The sequence below is a fragment of the Patagioenas fasciata genome, chromosome 16, assembly GCF_037038585.1.
Source record: "Patagioenas fasciata isolate bPatFas1 chromosome 16, bPatFas1.hap1, whole genome shotgun sequence".
In the NCBI taxonomy this organism is placed as follows: domain Eukaryota; kingdom Metazoa; phylum Chordata; class Aves; order Columbiformes; family Columbidae; genus Patagioenas; species Patagioenas fasciata.
Genome location: NC_092535.1, coordinates 2,135,770 through 2,154,445, shown reverse-complemented (window position 1 = coordinate 2,154,445; position 18,676 = coordinate 2,135,770). Strand labels below are relative to the sequence as shown.

At 54.1% G+C, this 18,676-nt stretch overlaps 1 protein-coding gene across 1 annotated transcript; it reads right to left on the bottom strand.

Annotated features, from left to right (window-relative positions):
* Positions 1-1,305: 1,305 nt before the first annotated feature.
* GSS (glutathione synthetase) lies at positions 1,306-11,383 on the bottom strand. The gene is made up of 13 exons (XM_065850001.2): positions 11,331-11,383; positions 10,946-11,076; positions 9,360-9,505; positions 7,851-7,926; positions 7,168-7,307; positions 6,895-7,011; positions 6,414-6,494; positions 5,120-5,197; positions 3,906-3,972; positions 3,103-3,297; positions 2,826-2,907; positions 2,325-2,514; positions 1,306-1,657 (listed from the first exon to the last, which is right to left on the bottom strand). Exons 2-13 carry the CDS (start codon positions 11,072-11,074, stop codon positions 1,534-1,536), a joined length of 1,425 nt encoding a protein of 474 aa, XP_065706073.1. The 5' UTR covers positions 11,075-11,076; positions 11,331-11,383; the 3' UTR covers positions 1,306-1,533.
* Between the last annotated feature and the right edge of the window lie 7,293 nt (positions 11,384-18,676).

The window sequence follows — 18,676 nt, the reverse complement described above, 5'->3', positions numbered from 1 at the left end:
TACTGCCAGCGCAACACTTTCATGGTCTGGGATGTACAGGCAGTGACTTGGTCTGTGCTGCTGTGCTGGGCCAAAGGCAGAAGCTCAAAAAACGGGCACAAGAAGAGCGTTCAGATTGCACATACATTTTAATGTCTGGCTGGGGGTAATCAAGACCCCCTGCCAGCAAACCAAGGCCACGGGAATCACAGAATCGGCCAGACTTACAGAACTGAACTCTTCCCAAGGTGAAAGATTGAAGATTGCAGCGCTGCCACACAGCAACAGCAGCAACGCGCCCAGCAAGGTGCAGATCTGTCATCAGCCCCTTCGCGTTTGAGAAACACTGGACTTAACGCTGCTCCTCGCTGGTGTCACTGAGAGCGTAGAGCTGGAGGCTGCCCAGGTGCTTTGCCGAGGTGCATCTTTTATGTTTCCTCTTGGACTGCTTGGCAGAGGAGGAAGAAGGGCTGGAAGAAGAGGCAATAGCCCATGGGATGGACGGGCTGCACTCCTGTCCCTCCACTGCTGCGCTGTTCCCACCGAGTCATGAAACCCAGAGGGTGACACATCTCACTGGTGCTGGTCCCAGTATGAAGCAGCTGGGGCTGTGCCCACCCAGGCTCTCCCACAATTCCATTGCTTCCCTGCTGCGAAGCTCCCAGTCCTGTGTCCCAGCAGGACCATTACTGACACTGCTCCTGGGCTGTATGTGCTGCGGCTGAGCAGGTGGGACACACTATTCGTGTGTGATCTGCAATGGGACACCCCTGGCACAAGGGGTCCATCGCCATCATCGAAGGATTCTGGTGCCAGCCCACGGGGATGTGTTGGACAAGGCTGCAGGAGGCAGTGGGAGCATATTCAGCCCTGCCAGCTGCATTCTGCCCTGTGTAGCACAGAGGCACTGGTTGGGATGAGTGAAAACAAAGAGAAGCCCTTGGGCAAATTACACCAGGGCAGCTGTTTCTTGTGCAGGAACACTGAGGATCCACAGGGAAAAGCAGGAATGGGGGCAGCAGCTAAAGGAGGGCAGGAGGAGCTATGGGCAGGTGGAGCTGGGCTACCCTCATTAGCCTGGAGAGCACTGAGGCACTGGTAGACAAATCCCACAGCTGAAGGCTGTTACTTGCACATCCACTTTTCTCCTCCTGTTCTATAGGCTTTGGGTTTGTGCATCTCCAGAAATAACGCAGCATCAAGGAGCACAAAACTGGGAACAGCACGAGTGCCTATTGTGGTACATCAACCCTTGAGCACTGCTGTACATACCCCTGCCCGCAGGCTGGACCCCAAGGGAGCACCCAGACCAATGCAGTCCTGGGATATGCACAGGGCAGGCAGAGCAAGAGGGCCCTTTCTTCCTGCAGGGGGAACTGCAGAAGAGAAGCTGGGGCTGGCAGGCAGGGCATTTGAGCAGTTGCATCCACACAGTCCGTCCTCACAGTCCCCAGCACGTCAGACCTTGGTAAGTGCACCTTAAGGAGAACGTCCCTGCGGCAGATCAGCTCTTCAGGCAGCAGAGCAAGGCGGGTGGGATGGGGCATCGCCTCCTCACACCAGGTATGGGGTGTCTAGCACGGCCACCCCCGCCGCTACCCCGCCATCTGCGTGCTCGATCGCCTTCGTCCGCAGGAGGTGGCCGGCGGCCTCGTTCATCACCATCTCCTTGCCCCGTCTGCAAAGAAAAGGACAACTGAGCACCTGCAGCCCAGAAAGCTTATGGCATTTCTACCACAGTGCAAGAAACCAGTGTGTGAGAGCCCCAAGGTTAATAGAGAGTTCTTGGGTCTCTGCAGACAACAGAGCTGCGCCTGGGCTGTGCCCACCAGGGCCCTTCCTCAGTGTCAGGTTGTGAATGCTGCCAGGAGTACATTTGTTTCTAAAATTGTATGAGAAGTCCTTTAATTTATAACCTATGGGAACATTTCTATGGCCCCAAGAGTGTTTTAAACAAAAGCAGCAGCTATTTAGGGATGAACACAACCACGTTAAGCCTTCAGATATTTCTGAGATCACGAGGGCTTCAGGAAAGCGTGCAGCTCTGTCTAGATCCTCCAGAAACGAGGGATAAGACACACCAGTTCCCGATGGATGTTACACCAGTAACTGCCAGCACCAGCTCTGTGGTTTTTCAGCAGGTACTGAGCAGCAGTTCAGCATATGAACACAGTGCTCAGAGCTGCTGACGGGGTGGAGACTCAATGGTCCCATCTGTCCCCTGCACCTCCATGTCCCCAGAGACACCGGCCCTGCTGCTGTGCTCAGACAGCACAGAGAAGAAAATGCTCCCAACCCAAGTGCCAGCTGGAGTAAACCACCCCATAACACAGCACGTTCCTCACCTGACGTAGACACCAAAAATACCGAGCTCTGAGATGCACTCGGACACTTGCAGGGGACTGTGAGCCCTCAGCAAGTAATTCATCACTGGCTGTGGTTTGATCTTATCCATTAAGATGTAGGAGGTTCTTTCAGGGCTGTCTCTGATCTTCTCCAGAACCTGCCTGAGCTCTTCACCATAGAGGTTGTTCCCTGGCAGAACACAAAACAAAACCAAACAGCAGATCAAACACTTCCCAGGACAGCAGAAGTCATTGGTCCCAAGAGACCCAGCCTTTGCCTCCCACGTGCTGCCTGGGCTCCCAGCTGTGGGCCTCAGGAGCTCCTCCAGAAGCAGCAGTTTTATTGCCATGACTAGTCACCATGGCTACAAGCAGCCACCGGCCACCCCACCCCACCTTTTACCCCTCAGCACAGGTGTAAGAAGCATCACAGAGCTACTGCCTCTCCTGGATACAGCATGAACCACGGTGAAAACCCACACAGGCCCACTGAGCTCATACCTCCACCTTCTCGCTGCGGCTTCAGCACAAACCGGTCAGGGTCAGCGATAGCTGCAGCAGCCATCTTGTCACCCTCTTCACCCTGGCAGGAAACGATGGCAAGAGCAAAGCATCAGAGAGGAGCAGGAGCTCCTCAACGGTCCCCTCTGAGCAGGATCAACAGGGTTCCCCTGAGGCCACAACAAAGTCTTCTCATTTTCTTAACCGAAGAGGAACATCACGCAGGCCGAGCACACGCCTGCATGTTCATTCCTGCTCCAGCTCTGCTCACACTCACCATGTCCAGGGAGTAGAGTCCAGCAAACGTTGCTCTTATCCGTGCGACAGCCTCGGCACGGCCGGGCAGCAATTTCTCCAGCGTCCCTGGCCGGCTCAGCTCCTGCTGCACCTTCTTGGTGCCTGCGAGCTGGGTAGCAATGTCAGGGCACTTCACTGCCCTTGATCTCTCCAGCAACAACCGTGCCTCCCAGTTCTGAGACAGAAAGAGAGCAGCCGTCCAGTCAGAAAAACAAAACCCAAACAACAACAACCCCAATGTTTTTCTCTAGTCTTTCCTGTTCAGTTATTGACATCCAATTTGCCTTCTCCCTACCTGCCTGGCAGGGATGGCAGGTGGGAAGAGCACTCCAGGATCAAGCAGCCATGCACACACAGATTTCCCAGCACCTCCAGTAACAGCACAGCCAGGTTAGTCCACAGCCATCGCCTGATTCCCCTCCCCAGCTTGTCCAGTGCTGCCACCTTCAGACAACACCATTATTATTACCTGCAGCTTAGTAGTCCTAGCAGAGGATAGAAATTTATCTGTAGGATCAAGCCTAAACCCTTTAAGCAGGTGCTAATCCCTCTGTTAACCTATATTGTACAGAAGCATTTCAGTGCTCTAGTAAGAGGTCACCACAAGTAGTTACTGGAGAAGAAAACCACTCATTTTCTTATTGTGTGAGTGCCAGGGACACCCTCAGCACTGCAGAGTCACTGCTGCCCAGTGCCATCAGCGCACAGGACTAACCCATCCAGGACAGGACAGATACCCCTGAGGAACGGGCAGCTTCTTGGAGCAGAGCAGTCAGCACTGACCTGCTGGTCATAGTTCTGCGGCACGTAGCCCTCCCTGTAGTACACCACTGCAACCTCCTGGCCGTCCCTGCAACAGAGACCAGAAGCATTCAGAGAACCAGGTCAGCCCCAGAGCTCCCCAGCGCCCTTGCAGCCCCCTTGGTGCTGGGGAGCTCGGGGGATGGTTCATCCCACCACCTCTTTGGCCAACCTGGGCCAGGCTCTCACCACCCTCAGGGGCAATAATTTCTTCCTCATGTCCAGCCTGAATCTCCCTCCTTTAGTTTAAAACTGTTACCCCTTGTCCTATTGCAACAAGCCCTGCTATAAAGTCTGTCCCCGTCTTTCTCATCTGCCCCTTTTAAGTACAGAAAGGCTGTAATAAGGTCTCCCCAGAGCTTCTCTTCTCCAGCTGAACACCCCAGCTCTTTCAGCCTGTCCCCCAGCAGAGCTGTTCCAGCCCTCTCATCATTTTTTGTGGCCTCCTCTGGTAGCTTTTGCCACCAGGAGCCAGGCCTGGGAGATTCCTGAAGCTGGGAGGAAGCAGGGTGGCAATTCAAGGCAGGACAGCACCTCAACAACCTGCCCAGGCACCAAACCATCCTGCCAGGGCAGGGCTGTCAGCACAGCCACAGCAGCACACTCCCAGGCTTCGGCCACACGAACTGCCAAGGTCAGGAAGAACAGCACAGAAACTGTCTGCAGCCAGGCAGTCTAATTGTAAAGGTGTTCGTCAGTGAGGGGAGAGGAAGCTCTGGAGGAAGTACAGTGGACACACTTTAACTGTCTGGCAATGACAAATACATTCGTTAATTAAACACAGCAGAGGCACCAAAGGTCAAACCATGGAAAAATTAGCCTAACTACAGAAAAAAACATTGGCATGAAACCATATCAATCCTTTAGGCTTGTACAGCTCCAAACACATCACCCTGGAAACAGGACAAACATCACACTTGGGACCAACTGCCAGCAGCTGGGTCTGTGACCTGCACGTCCCGACCTCCACAGGGTGCAGGCGAGATGCTGAGTGTGTTCAAAACCAACAACACTGCGAAAGCACAATCATTTCACCTCTAAACGGAAGCAGCATGCTGGAGCATGGAAGAGAACTGCTTTCTCAGAAAGTCACTATTTACACTCAAAACACACCACCAGCTTTGATTGAAAATTCCCATTTACAGCCCTGTGTGCCCAACATACAGCCAGGAACGCGCACCTTGGCTCATACTCACATATACAGCCTCCTGGCATCATCCAGAGACCCCTTTTCAAACACATCTCTGAATCGCTTCCTGATGACCCGAATATTCCTGTTAAGAGAGGAGTGGGAGAGTCACCAGGCTGGGCATAATCACCTGAGGTGGAACACAAGTGGAGCTAGTGGCTGCAGCAAGGAGGATCTGTAGGCTTCTGCACAAATAACCTCAGGCTTTGTGCTACAGAGCCAGAAGAATCCTACAGGCCAAAACAGTTCCTGTTTTTAGCACTCATCTTACGTTTCCAGCCTAAACATTGTAGGAAGCAGAACACATGCATAAAAACCATGGATTTCTGCATACTCACATTTCACCTCCTAAAGTATTTCTAAGAGAAGTCAATAGTTTGGTCTTCTACCCTACACAACAGATTTACTCAGTGTTGCCTTCAAAGGCAAGAGCTGCAGTCAGACAAGTGATTTCCTGCATGTTTTCTGTCCTTCTCTATAAATATGCTTTAGAGTCATTCCTCCACAGAGCGGCAGTGTGGACTTGCGGATCTGGAGACGCTGCAATACAGCTCCCAGCGCTCCAGCGCAGGCTTGGGGCCAGACCTCAGCAAAACACCTCCTTCTTCGAGTCCTTTGCTCCACTGCCACGTTGCTTTGCCCAGATCTTTCACAATTTGAAGCTTTGTTAATTAAGCATTTATGAGATAACCTGTGCCCAGTTGCAAGTCGCAGAGCAAGCAAGACACTTATTAACTCTGCTCTGCTCATTATTGTCTTGTCTAAGAGACTTGGCCCACAGCAAAGTTACCACTGGTGTGGCTCTGAGGACCACACAGGCACAAAAATCAGTGAGGAATCAGCCCTGGAGACCAGAGGCTTTGATGGCTGCTGGTAATTCTAGCGAAGAGCTGTGAGAGGTTTTGGGAGGTAGGTATGAGGACAAAGGTGGGCACTGAGTCCTGGCAGGAGGCACCGAAGGAACGCTGGAGATAGCTGCGCAACAGACCACAGAGACAAGTCCAAGCTGCCCTGTTACATACCAAGACATGCCCTCTCACAGTCCCAGAAACTATGAAGTGTTTTGACTTTATCCCTGAGTAGGTGGAAAACTAAAAGGCAAACAGATTCTGCACACCCCCGTCTTTCCATGGCCTGCTCCTACACTCCCCCCACCACGCTGTTCCCTCTGGAGAGCCTGGAGATGCTCCACGAGCTGCTTCAAGGGAAACACCACAACCCAGCAGAAGTTCATTCTGCCTCCCTTTTCTAAAACTGCATGGTCTCCTTCCTTCCCCATCCCAGGAAAATTCAGCCTTTACCTGTTCCAAAGCTCGTTTTCTACACATCGCTGATCAAAAATGTTCCTTTGGACTTCCTCCACTAGAAACATCACCACAGCACTGCAAGAGATACCAGGGACATCATTAAACCTGGAAACACTCCACATGCACCCACAATCACCAACTTTTGATCTCTAAGTGGCAGCACGCAAACCAAAGTACCAATCCTGCATCATCATCAAACCATTGCAGGGCATCAGCACAATGGGAAAAGGCAGGAGGAAAAGCGAGCTCTGAGCAGGGTTGAAGCACACACAACTCTTCTATGCCCCCCCTGCACACAGCAGCCTTGTGCACCCAGACAAGCCCTTTGCTCTTCCCAGGGTGCCACAGGCTTTTCCAGAACAGCTCATTTAGCACACAGGCATCTTTCAGAAAGCACAAATTCAAAACCAAACACTTGCAGCCCTAAGCGAGACCAGACAAACCAGCCTTTGGCACCTCCTCTCTCTCTCCCTACCTTGGCGACCCGTAGAGCTCCCAGGCTTTCGCAATACCTGCGGCAAGCCCTTTCGATGGGTTGTTGGGCAGCAGGCGCGATGCCTCCTCAGACTTGCCCAGCACTTTCAACACCTGCCTGGGGAACAAAAGAGAAAAAAAAAAGCTGTAAATGGCATGACAACCCCGACCAGACCGAGGGAGGAGTTTGGAGAGCACACAATGCCAAGCGCAGCAGGCCAGGCGGTACAGCTGCTGCAGTGCCCGGCAGCACAGGCTGGAGAGGCTCCCTTACCCGTGGACCGCCACAGTGCGGGAGGTGAGGCCGGCAAAGCTGGCAGCAATGGTGTTTATTTCTATCTGCTTCAGAGCCGGAGTCCCATCCACCCCATAGTCAAACATGTAATCAGAGCGGTTTATGCCTAGAAACACAGACTGAGAGAGAAGGGACATGAAGCGGGTTCTCCTGTTGCCTTTAACTGCAAACCCTTTGATGACCTCCCTGCAAAATCCTCCCAAGGCAGATCCAATTGCTTTAATTTTGATAAAAATCTCTGCAAGACATGCCCGTGGGTGCTTTGGCCACTGCTGAGGGCGCACAGCCCTTCTCAGTGCTCCAGAGGAGTTAGCAACACTCATGAGAGTAAAGGAGCTTCTGCAGGGACAGTCTGTCCAGCACAGGTCCCAACACAGCACACATCTTTGCGCTCCCCCAAGGGTCCAAGAGGACAAAGACAAACCAGATTAAATCCTCCCAGTCAAGGCCTGAATTTCCAGCAGCACAAACCAAAGGGTGTGACTGCCAAACAGGGCAAAGTCCTGAGTTCACAGGCTGTAACCATCATAGCACAGGAAGTGACCAGCCTGACTAGGGGACAGTTCAAAGCTCACAGCAGCAAACAAGCTTGCAGAGACCAGGCAATCCCACCACAGCACAAAGGGACACGGCTGCTGGTCACGTGGGTCCCGCCGAGGTACCTGAGCCAAGCCCTCCTCCAAAACTTGCGCGTGGATTCTGAAGAGTTGAGCTGTGAAGTCATCTACCTTGATGGTGCTAGAGAGAAAGACAGACCAGATCAGCTCCCCTTATGCTGTCAGAGAGGAACAAGAAAATTAATTCCTCTCCAGAAAAAAAACCTTATGGGGACATTCTAACAACACATAACAGGGCTGTGGCTGGACCAAGTCCCAAAGCAGTGTTAAGCATCTCACCATGAACGCACTCGTCATCAGGGGCCGCAGTGCACAACCATAACACAAAGTCAGCCTGCTCAGCACAGCCGCTCTAGAAAAAGCACCGTTGTGCAGAAGTGACTTTCATTTGCAGGGCAGAGAGACAGGACAAGCAAAAGCAAAGAAATGCAACAGAACTCTGCAAATACAGGAAAGAAATCAGAAGTGTTTCTGTGCCTGCACACACAGTTCACAGAAGAAGCTTCACAAGCTTCACCAAATTCCCCCTGTCCTGTCAGGCTCCAAATCCTGTGCACCATGGTGCCAAGTGCTTTGGTGCCTCTGCTAGAGCAGGTCAGGCTTTTCTTAGGGTCCTGAACTCCTGAGCCGATTGTGAGCAGCACCTCCAAGGAGCTGCCCTGAAACACTGCGTGAGAGGCAGCACAGGGCAGACACTTGAGTGCACACAAGCCCCAGGCGCCACGTTCCTCAACCAGAGGTACAAACGTGCCCCCACAAGCTCTGGGTGGAGCCAGCTCTGGAACAGGCACAAGCTTTGAGAGCCCGGAGGGGTCAGACTTTAGCAAAACAAGAACGAGGCTGGAAAACAGTCTCCTTTGCTTTGTCCTGGTGCCAGTGAGCCATCAGCACCTGCATGGGCAGCACAGAACAGGCAGCAAGGATGGGTTTTGCGGAAGCATCAGCCCTACGGATTATGGGGCCCACAAGGATGGTCACGCCAGCACAGGGCAACAGCCACAAACAAATCCAGCAGAGCTCATGAGCCAGAACTGACGAGTCCTCCAGCACCCAGAGCTTGCCCATCACCTTCCTGATGTGGATGGGAAAGGAGGGGACATGGGGTGACTGATCAGAGGTAGAGGTGGGAGAAAGAACAAACACCTTCTCTTCAAAACAAGCATCAGAGCTGGTGGTTACCAGAGAGCCACAGGCAGATGCAAAGTGAGACCAAAACAGACTACTACATCTAGGACTCAAGGAAGCCTTCGGCGATTTGAATTTAAGGCCCAGGGCTAACAAATTCACAAACTTGAAACATTGGAAAAACTGAAGATCACTGGAGGGTGTCAACCAGATACCCCATCCTCTGAGGCCCAAGGAGACCTCAAAGCACAGAGGCTTGACGGAAATCAGTCTCAGGACATATAATGCAGCAAAGGAGACACTTCCTGCAGAGGACAGGAGTGCCTGCCTCAGCTTGAAGGACATTAATGGTTGGAAGGTAGGAATGCCTGCAGGGCAATAAATAGCATTTAAAATATTTCATTAAAATGCAACATGAAACAAAGTTACTTGGCCAGAGTGTGCTCCAGGAATTCTTTGTTTTGGCTAACAGCATCCACCAGCAGATTAAAGTCTTGCTGAACAGCATACGCTTGTTCAAACAGGGCACGTGGTACTGCAGACGGGAGCAGTGTGAAGGGAGCGTAATTCACCACCTGTAAACAAGAACGCAGCAACAGAGAAGTCAGGTCTCGACACAAGGGTCCACAGGGCTGGAAACCCACCCTGGACTATGCAGTTTAAGCGAGGCTAGAGATGTGCTTCCTCCACTTGGCTGAAGGTTCAAGCCATCCCCAGGCCCCCTCGCACACCCTGGACAGACACACGGCCACATCCCACCCCCCGACTCCTGACTTTCGAGGGTTTTACTTTGCAAGCTGTCTGGTGGGCGCTGCGGAGGCAGGAACAGCTGCTCCAGAGCTCCAGCTGAGCTGAACACTTCCCTCTGAAGGATGCTCTGTTTCCACCTTAAGTGGAGAGCACTGTCTCCAAAATGCCTCAGTTTTGGAGAAAAGGTGAATTTGCCACTCCTGGGTTTTGGCCATAAGAATCACTTCCTCTGATCCCTGCTTAATGAGCCCCAGATCCCTGGCTCACCCCACAGCTCAGGCACAGGGCCACCCTCAAAGCCAAAATATTACATCAGAGAGAAATTCCCAATTCACTTCAATTTTTACACAAGCCAAGGGACACTGGGATTCACCAGAGATAATTCCACACACTGGCCACCCCGTCCCCATCACCCTGCCCCAGCTATGAAGCAAAAGCTGACTTGTAGCTGCAAGCACACCAAAAAAGAGGCCCCTCCAAGAGACATTCCCTTGGTTCAAAGGACCATACAGGTGGTGAGAGGCTGGCAGAGGGATGAACTCCCAGCACCACACACACACAAGGCTGGTGGCTTCCCAAACTTTTCCAGATCTATCCCTCCCGCCTTGGAAAAGGGGACTTGTATCACAGGGCTGGATCTTGGGAGATGCATTCATCAGCAGGACAGGGTGCGAGTTCACAGAATCCCAGAATGTCAGGGGTTGGAAGGACCCTGGAAAGCTCATCCAGTGCAATCCCCCCATGGAGCAGAAACACCCAGCTGAGGTTCCACAGGAAGGTGTCCAGGCGGGTTTGAATGTCTGCAGAGAAGGAGACTCCACAACCTCCCTGGGCAGCCTGGGCCAGGCTCTGGCACCCTCACTGGGAAGAAGTTTCTTCTCAAATTTAAGTGGAACCTCCTGTGTTCCAGTTTGCACCCATTGCCCCTTGTCCTACCACTGGCTGTCACCGAGAAGAGCCTGGCTCCATCCTCCTGACACTCACCCTTTATATACCTGTAAACATTAATGAGGTCACCCCTCAGTCTCCTCTTCTCCAAACTAAAGACCCCCAGTTCCCTCAGCCTTTCCTCACACGGGAGATGCCCGTAAGGCAGAGTTAGGGCCCCCAAGGTCCACTGTGCTCCAACCTTGAAACATGGCACACTGAGGAGGGCTCAGCACAGCCGGGGCTGGCAGGCGGCTCCTTCCCACGCCCCTCCGGCCGTGCTGACTCACAGCCCGGCCAGGACCGAACGCGCCCCGTGACTCCGCTCCGGCACTTACATCCGAGGCGTTGGGCCGCCCCTCGGTCCGCATCAGCACCCCCGCCAGCAGCGCCGCGTCCACGGCCACCAGCGCTGCCTCCCGGATGGCCGCCGTGTCGCACAGAACGTCCTCCCACGGGGCGGCCATGGCTGAGGGGAGAGAGCAGCGGTCACCCACCCGGAGCCCTTCCCCACAGGCGGCCTGGCCCTGCCCGCCCGGCGGGGCAGCCCGGGCCGGCACAGAGCTCCGCACCCCCGGTCGAGCACCAGGGCCCGAGCGCGCCGACCGCCGCAGGGCAGCACGGGCAGGTCCCTCGCGGTGCTGCACGGCCGGGTAGCGACAGCCAGCACCGCCCGGCCCGGCGAAACTGCCCCCGGGCGAACACCAGCCCCGCCGCCCCTACCTGCTCCGCGCCGCTCCGCTTGGCCCCGCCGTCCACCAGCCCATTGGACAGACCTCCCATCCACGCCCCGCCCTAGACACGGATTGGCAGTGCAGCCACCCTATCAGCGCGGAGATCGCCAGCGGAGGGGGAGGAGCTGGGCGCGCGCGTGCGGCCCCGCGCGGCGGTGCGTCACGGGGAGGTGTGACGTCTTGCCGTGACGTCAGGAGGGAGGGAGGAGCGCTGGCGGGAGCTCCGGACACCCCGTGGGGCTCGGGGAGCGGGCGGTGCGGGGTCACACTGGTGTAAACCAGCAGGGGCCGTGCTGCTCAGCGCCGAGCTGAGGCGGGAACAGCTCAGAGCCTCTTACGTCATTCTCAGCCATAACCATGTCACCCCCCCAAGAAGGGACACAACACCCGCGGCACCGCACAGGCTCCAGGAGAGCCTTGGTGGGGGAGCCAAAGGTGCCCCATGCTGTGCGGCAGGGCTGCGGGGCGCTGGTCAAGGCTCAGGCTTCCCCCTGGTGTAGGTGCTACATCCCGTGGGGACGTGGGCAGCTGGGGAACCAGCGCTGGTTTGGTTGCTCCTGCTGGAAAGCAAGGGCTGCATTGTGTCACCGTGGTTGCAAGGATGGAGTGGGCACAGGGCTTCAATTTTGCCTATGCCTGCAGGCTGAGGAACAGTTTGGGGCTCACTAGGGTTGTTCTGCACAATGGATCCATCACCAACACTTGGTGAGATCATGTCCTCTCTGAACATCAATAATTTTATGGATTTATAGAGACAAACTCAAATCCACCAGAGTTTGGTCACAACGCAGAACGACAGAGTTCACTCAAACAGAAGCATTTCCCTTCTCAGTCCTTGGTCCCAACAGGGTCCTGATTCCCCTCTCCATTTGCTCCGAGAGGCTGAGGAAGTGCACGAAAAGCTCGAATTTCTAAGCAAAACATTGCAAAAAATGGTCCCATTTCATTGCAAGTAAGCTGGAAAAAAGAACTGCCCTGTCCTTGGGAGCTCCCGGAACAAATGCACCCTGCTCTGACTGGGAAAACTTTTTATAGAGAGCTCTGGCTTGCCTTTTCTTTCTCTTTTCCAAATTCAGTCTGGAAAATGAGATCTTTTCAAAGGAATCCAGTAGCCCGGGAAGGATTTGAACATGCAAATAGCCCATAATCTCTGTTACAGCCTGAGAGAACCGCAATGCGGCTCAGAGAAGGTTAAATGATAAAAAAATATGGCAGACACGGTAAGTATTTGGCATGTTCCATGCAACAAAAGATGAACAACAGCAACTGGGACATTATCTTTATTTGCTAAAAATAGAGTCCCCCAAAGTTTAAAGAAAAGTACTTTATACTTGTAAACCTCTCCTCTGGCTGTTAAAGAGCCTTTGTGGCTTCGGGATGTCGCGTCCCCTTTCAAAGGCTGCGCGGGGCTCAGACAATTGAAACTCAATACAACATCGGCCACAACGGGGCGGAATAAATACTTCTAACATGACCCTGCTCCTCTCGTTCGTGAGGGACGGACGTGTGAACGGGAGCGTTGTGGCAGATCTGTCCCCACGCAGCCACGTCCAACACCCGGGATGTCCCCGGCACAGCCCAGGTACCCCGGCCACAGCGGGCAGAGGCTCCGAGGGCACCGGCAGAGCCACCACAAAGCAGGCAGATCATCAGCCCACGATGCTGCCGAGTTATGCAGGGGCATTTGATACACAGCAGCTGACGGGCCGGTTGCAGAGCTGGGCTGCCCGTCTGCACCTGCAAAGCATCGCTCATCTATTGGATGTGGGTGCACGGGGCAAAAATCATCCCCCAAATCTCCCTTGCTTCAAAACCAACATAACCAAGTCTGAGGTTTTGGCCAATGCTGTTGTATCTCGCAATATTTCTGCATTAATGCAGAAGATTGTTTTTGCAATAGCGTGGTGCCAAAGCCATTAACTTGCCTGTGTGAGCAGAGGGGATGATGTGATGTTCGGCACCAGCCAAAGGCAGAGAGAACAATGGGGTTATTTTTGTGGAAAGAGAGTTCAGAGGGCTCCCCGGGGACCCAAACGTCCCCCTGGCCCATCATGCACAAGAAAAACAAGATGGAGCTCTTGCACCCTGGTTTCTCTGTCATATAAATACCAGCTTCAGCCAGGGCATGAAAGAAATCTATTGTCTCTAAGGCTGCATTTTGATGCGAAATGCTCTGGTAAGGCCAGCAATCTTAAATCCCCCACACGTGTGCCTATTGTTTGAAGTGCAGAACAATTGAAGGGTGCTCTCATGGGCTAAAGATAGAAAGGCAGCTGGTGCTGTCCTTTTCCCTGTAACTGAGAATAAAACAATACCCAAGTATTGTCTGCATTGCTGGGGCGACGACATTGGACTCTCTGCCAAGAGAGCATCTACAAGATCAATGAAACCCAGGTTATTTATAAATGGGTAGTGTCATTTCTTCCCCAAAAGCAAATTCACTTCCTTCGCTTTTCCACCAGGCCTTTCTGTGCCGTGAAGTGGCCGTGGAGTGAGGTATAAATAGCAGCGAGCCAGGCTGTGGGGCCAGCTGCTGGAAAATGAAGCTGCCGTGCTGAACCTGCCTTTGGCTGCACCTTCGCTGCCCTGAGCTGTGCCCAAGCTCCTGCAGCACCGGGCTGGGACCAGCCGTGGATGCTGATGCTCTTCTGCCCAGCAGCCACCACGCTGGCTGGTCATGGACCCAGCAGCTGGTCCCAGGGTCCCTCCAGCACCAGGATGTGCTTCCTGGGGGAGCTTTTAAGGAGGTTTATTCCCCTCATATGTGTGTGTGTGTCCAGCTCAGCTGCGGCACCGAGGTGCTCAAGGTAACCCTTGAGCCCAAACGCCACAAGGCAGAATCTTGCCTGGGGAAGGGGGACATCTTGTAAGGGAAAGCTACTGTTTGCAAGGTGGCATCCCACCAGGGCACATCCAGACTAGAGACTGGAAAGCTGGAATCAGATATTCACTGCAGTTTGGAGAAAGAAAAGCCCATCTTGTCTGATGGGCCACAGTGAGGTGAGAAGGTCTCCTGTCGTGATGTGGGGACATGCAGGAATAGTGCTCCTTTCTAGGTGACAGCCGGTCTTGAGGAAGGTCCGAGCCTACCAGATCCCATGAAGAACTCCCACGTCTGCTGACACTCCATCCTGAACAATTGTCCCTTGTCATGAGATAGACTGAGCTCGATCTACTGCGAGGCTTGGTGGCCAAGTGCAGTGGGGAGGACCAGCCGAGCAGCGTCTGAGCCCGTCGTGAGCAGAATGCTGGGTCGATGGGCCAGGGGAGCAGAGCCATGACCTTCATCAGGCCAAGGAAACAACTGCTAAAGCCAAGCAGCCCTGTGTGGCCACTTCCAACAGTTTATGTCCTCAACACCACCCTGGTCTGGTTTCCTATGGAGGGAAGGAGAAGGAGCAGGAGGAATGGAGAGAGCAGAGGGCTGTGATGGGATCATCCCAGGAACCGATGCTCTGCACGGGGCTGGTTGTGCAGGCTTGGTGGGTGTGCAGGACTCTACCCAACCTTGTGCTCCAGATCTCAAAGCAGATCAAAACTGGTGCAAAACCAGAGCAGCTAAGGCACTGCAGGGACAGATCCTGCACACGGACTGGCAGAACTGCGACCCAGCTCTGGTTCTGACCTGTGCCTCCCTTGCAGTGTTCAAGCAGCTCCTGATCATGATTTCCAAAGGCTGGTGTGTGCCAGGGTCTGTCCCAGCAGGCCGGCTGCAATTAAGATGCTATTAAGTATTCAAATGAACTGGGCGAGATTCTCTTGTCTCTCGTTGTTTTGAAGTGCATTGCCCAAACCTCGAACATCTTTACAGACGGCTCACACATTCCTGTAGGTTTTTGCAGTGTTCAGTACAACCTTAATTCCTAAACAGAAGTACTATGGTGGCAATCCCCAGAAGAAAACCTCTTGAAACTCAAAGCTGGTAAATTCAAAGTGAACAAACAAAATTCCTCCGGTTTTCCCAGTCTCCAGGCAATCTCACTATCTCCATGCCCATATGTCAACTTCCTAGCACCTTGCTTGCTAACTCCAGGCGCTAACTTCTCATGTCACGTCTTTTTCAGGTGCCTTCTCAATCCTGATCCTCAGCTTGGAGCCTCTCTGCAGGCAGTGTCAGGGCAATGCCTGAAGGCTCAGCCACCAGCGTGCCCACACTGCCCGAGCCTCAAGCCATGCTGAGGTGTGGATCACTGCACTGAGGAGCTCATGGCAGCAGCTTCATGCATATTCTTGAAGAGTTATAGAGGCAACACTTCACCCCCTGCCAAAGGACAGAGAGCTCAGGACAGGGGGATCAGCACTGTCTCTAGGGTTGGCTCGTCACAGAATCATTTTGTTGGAAGAGACCCTCAAGATCATCAAGTCCAACAGTTAACCCAACTCTGGCACTACTCCATGTCTCTGAGAACCTCATCTCCGCCTGTCCAACCCCTCCAGGGATGGTGACTCCAGCACTGCCCTGGGCAGCCTGTTCCAATGCCTGACAAACAGTTCAGGCAGCAGGGCACTCATGCTGGGAAGTGCCCAGGGAGCTGTGAGATGGGGGATCCAGTGCCAACCCCATCCCAAGCCCCACGGGAGCATCTGCCCTTTGGGGAAGCTGTGCTGTGGTGGTGGCCGCTGTCTCTCTCGCTCTGGTGGGATAGGGATGTGGAGATTTAGGGGTTTGCTTTGGAGGGAGCCTTGCATGGCCAGGCTGAGCCAGAGGGACACTGTTGGGCTGGCGGCGCTGGCCTGTCACCTCTGCCTCTCTCACTGTGAGCAGACATTCTCATTGGATGGAAATATGCCTGAAATAGCCCCTCTGCAGATTGTCTTTATCTAATCAGCCGCCTTCACACTCCCCTCCAGTGCATTTCAGGGAGCTGATAGCGGTGATATGTTAAGTGTGGAAACCTCTAGCGAACTGCCTGACACGTAGAGTAATTCTCCTTCCTGCCACTTATCAGAGCCTGCTAATGGGAAACATTCCTCCTAGGGGTCAGGGAGCAGCTGGGGGATTTGTCTGGAGAGGATGGCTGAGGCCCTGGCACCCTCCTGGCTCTCCAGGGCTGGGTAGGAGATGATCTGACCACAAAATGCTCACGGAAGGGGCAGCTCCACAAGTCAGTGCTGGTGGTGTCCTGTCCCACGGGGAGAGGCTTGTGCAGCCCTTGGGGACATGGCTGATGAGCTCCATCCTCTGCCATCATCTCATGGGAGGCCAACATCAAGCACAGAGCTTATGGGGGAATAACAGGGTTGCCTCAATGGTCAAAGGAGATGCTCCCACCGCTGAGAATGGTCATGCAGGGCTGGTGGGACACTCAGGCAGGCTATTTGGGCAACAGCAACCTCAGGCAAACTGCTCTCTGCTCCAGTTAAATCCATGGGCTCCTTGTTGTGCATGGGGTTTTTTATGGGAGGTCCACAGGAGCCCTCTGCAGCCACTGCCCCACTGAAGATGCCCTGTCACACCTGTCCGAGCAGGGCACAGCTCAGGCCTCGACAGCAATATGAGGATGAGCTTCCTACCACCCTGAAAACCACATCACAAATGCCAGAGATGAAAACATCCAAACTCGGCGGAACTGCGGTTCAAGCAGCTGCTGGAGCGACCATTCCATATTTCCCCTTCTACAGATCTGCTTGGCCTTTGATGGATCCTGCTGGAACCTCTTCAAAGAGGGAGAGAAACTAGGGCGAACAGAAGGAACTGCAGAAGGAATCTCCGAAAATAAAATCGCTTTAAAGAGAAGGCAGGGGAGGGGGTGAGCAGAGCGTGGGGAGGGCACGTGCCCTGAGAAGAATGTGTGAGGCTGGGCCAGCTGGTAGATCTGGGCCAAGAGCTCATCCCACTGCTGGGATGCTCATGGCAAAGGTACTTGGCACCAGACCCACCAAAGGCCTTGGGTCCCTCCAGGGTGTGGGTGGAAACCTGACTCCAAGCTCAGGGCAGAGAGGCAGGAGACCACCAGGGTAACCTCAGAGGGACCTGTGGTCCACCAGCACCCATGGCTCTTCGGGACACTGAAACTCTGCCATCTTGGCAAGGTTGAGCACCTCTGTCACACCGTGGTCAGGAGGGGTCTCAGCAATGGTGTCTCCCCGAGGGTCTCCCCAGGGGAGTTGCAGTAGACACATATGCAGAGTCCAGCTCCACACCAGCTGCTGCCAAATCCTGATGAGTACCTGAGCTTCTGACCAGCAACCTGGTGAGAGAGTACCCACGTGGGACATGGAGGTGGGGGCTTGCCCTGTTTTATCCTGATGTGCTCAAAGTCACCCTGTTCATGCTATAGAGTCCCCTCTGTGGGAGCATTTTAATTCACAGGGGAGACTGGCACCACACAATGCCCTTACATTGCACCGTGCAGTCAATGAAGGCAACATCAACCCATCCCTGAGCTGAGCCATCCCCTCAGGGGACAGGTCTGGAGTCGTCCTCCATGCCATGAGTCTCCCAGAGTTCACTCCAGAGCAGGGTGGGAAGGCGGAGGGACCCCCTGTCACAGGGATGTGGGGGAGATGGCACCGGGAACCCAAGTTCACGAGTGCAGTAGCAAACCCTGCCTGTGTGGTGGATGGAAGGACTGAGTACCACTAGAAAGCAGAAACCCCCTCCAGCACCTGGCTTAGGTTCCGGGCAGGTCCTGTGGCTGAAAAAATCTGCAACCTGGGCTGTGTGCCCAGGCTGAAGCCGCATTCCCAAAGCAGCTCCCAGTGATGCTATTCTGGCCATGGTGGAGGCCACGCCACATACAGACTGGGCACAACACTGTGCAGCTAATCCTTAATCACCCCGTGCCTCAGTTTCCCCTTCTCTCGGGAGGATACAACAACCCCAAGTCTCTTTGAAGCGCAAGGGGTAGTGAATGGGGAATGGCAAAACCCTGCAGCCATGGGCCTTGGTTCTCCAGCATCATCTTGGTGGGGTTATTTCTAATTTCTGTGTCCCTAGGACATGACCACACAACTGAGGAGCCAAGAAGCACCGAGAGACCTTCGTTGGCTGATGATGGGGAATGCAGCTATTCGTACTGCCGAGGGGGGCCAGATGCTACCTGTCCCTGAACATGCACGTGGGTCCCAAGTCAGCCAGCCCTGGTTAGGCTGATTTCCAGCTCTGGAGGTGGCTGCAGCTCATTTCACATGAGCCTGCATTGAATCCAAGCAGCCCACAAGTGTCCCTGTTCCCATGGGGCACACAGAGTGGCTTTGTGTCAGGGAAGGAGCAGAGCAGTGCTGCAGAGAGGACTGTCCATGTTCCCTGGGGGCTGAACGGCTGTAGCCCACCCCATCAGGGCATGAACTTCCCGGCTGCAATCCTGGGCTGCTCTGCAGGGCCCTTTCCCC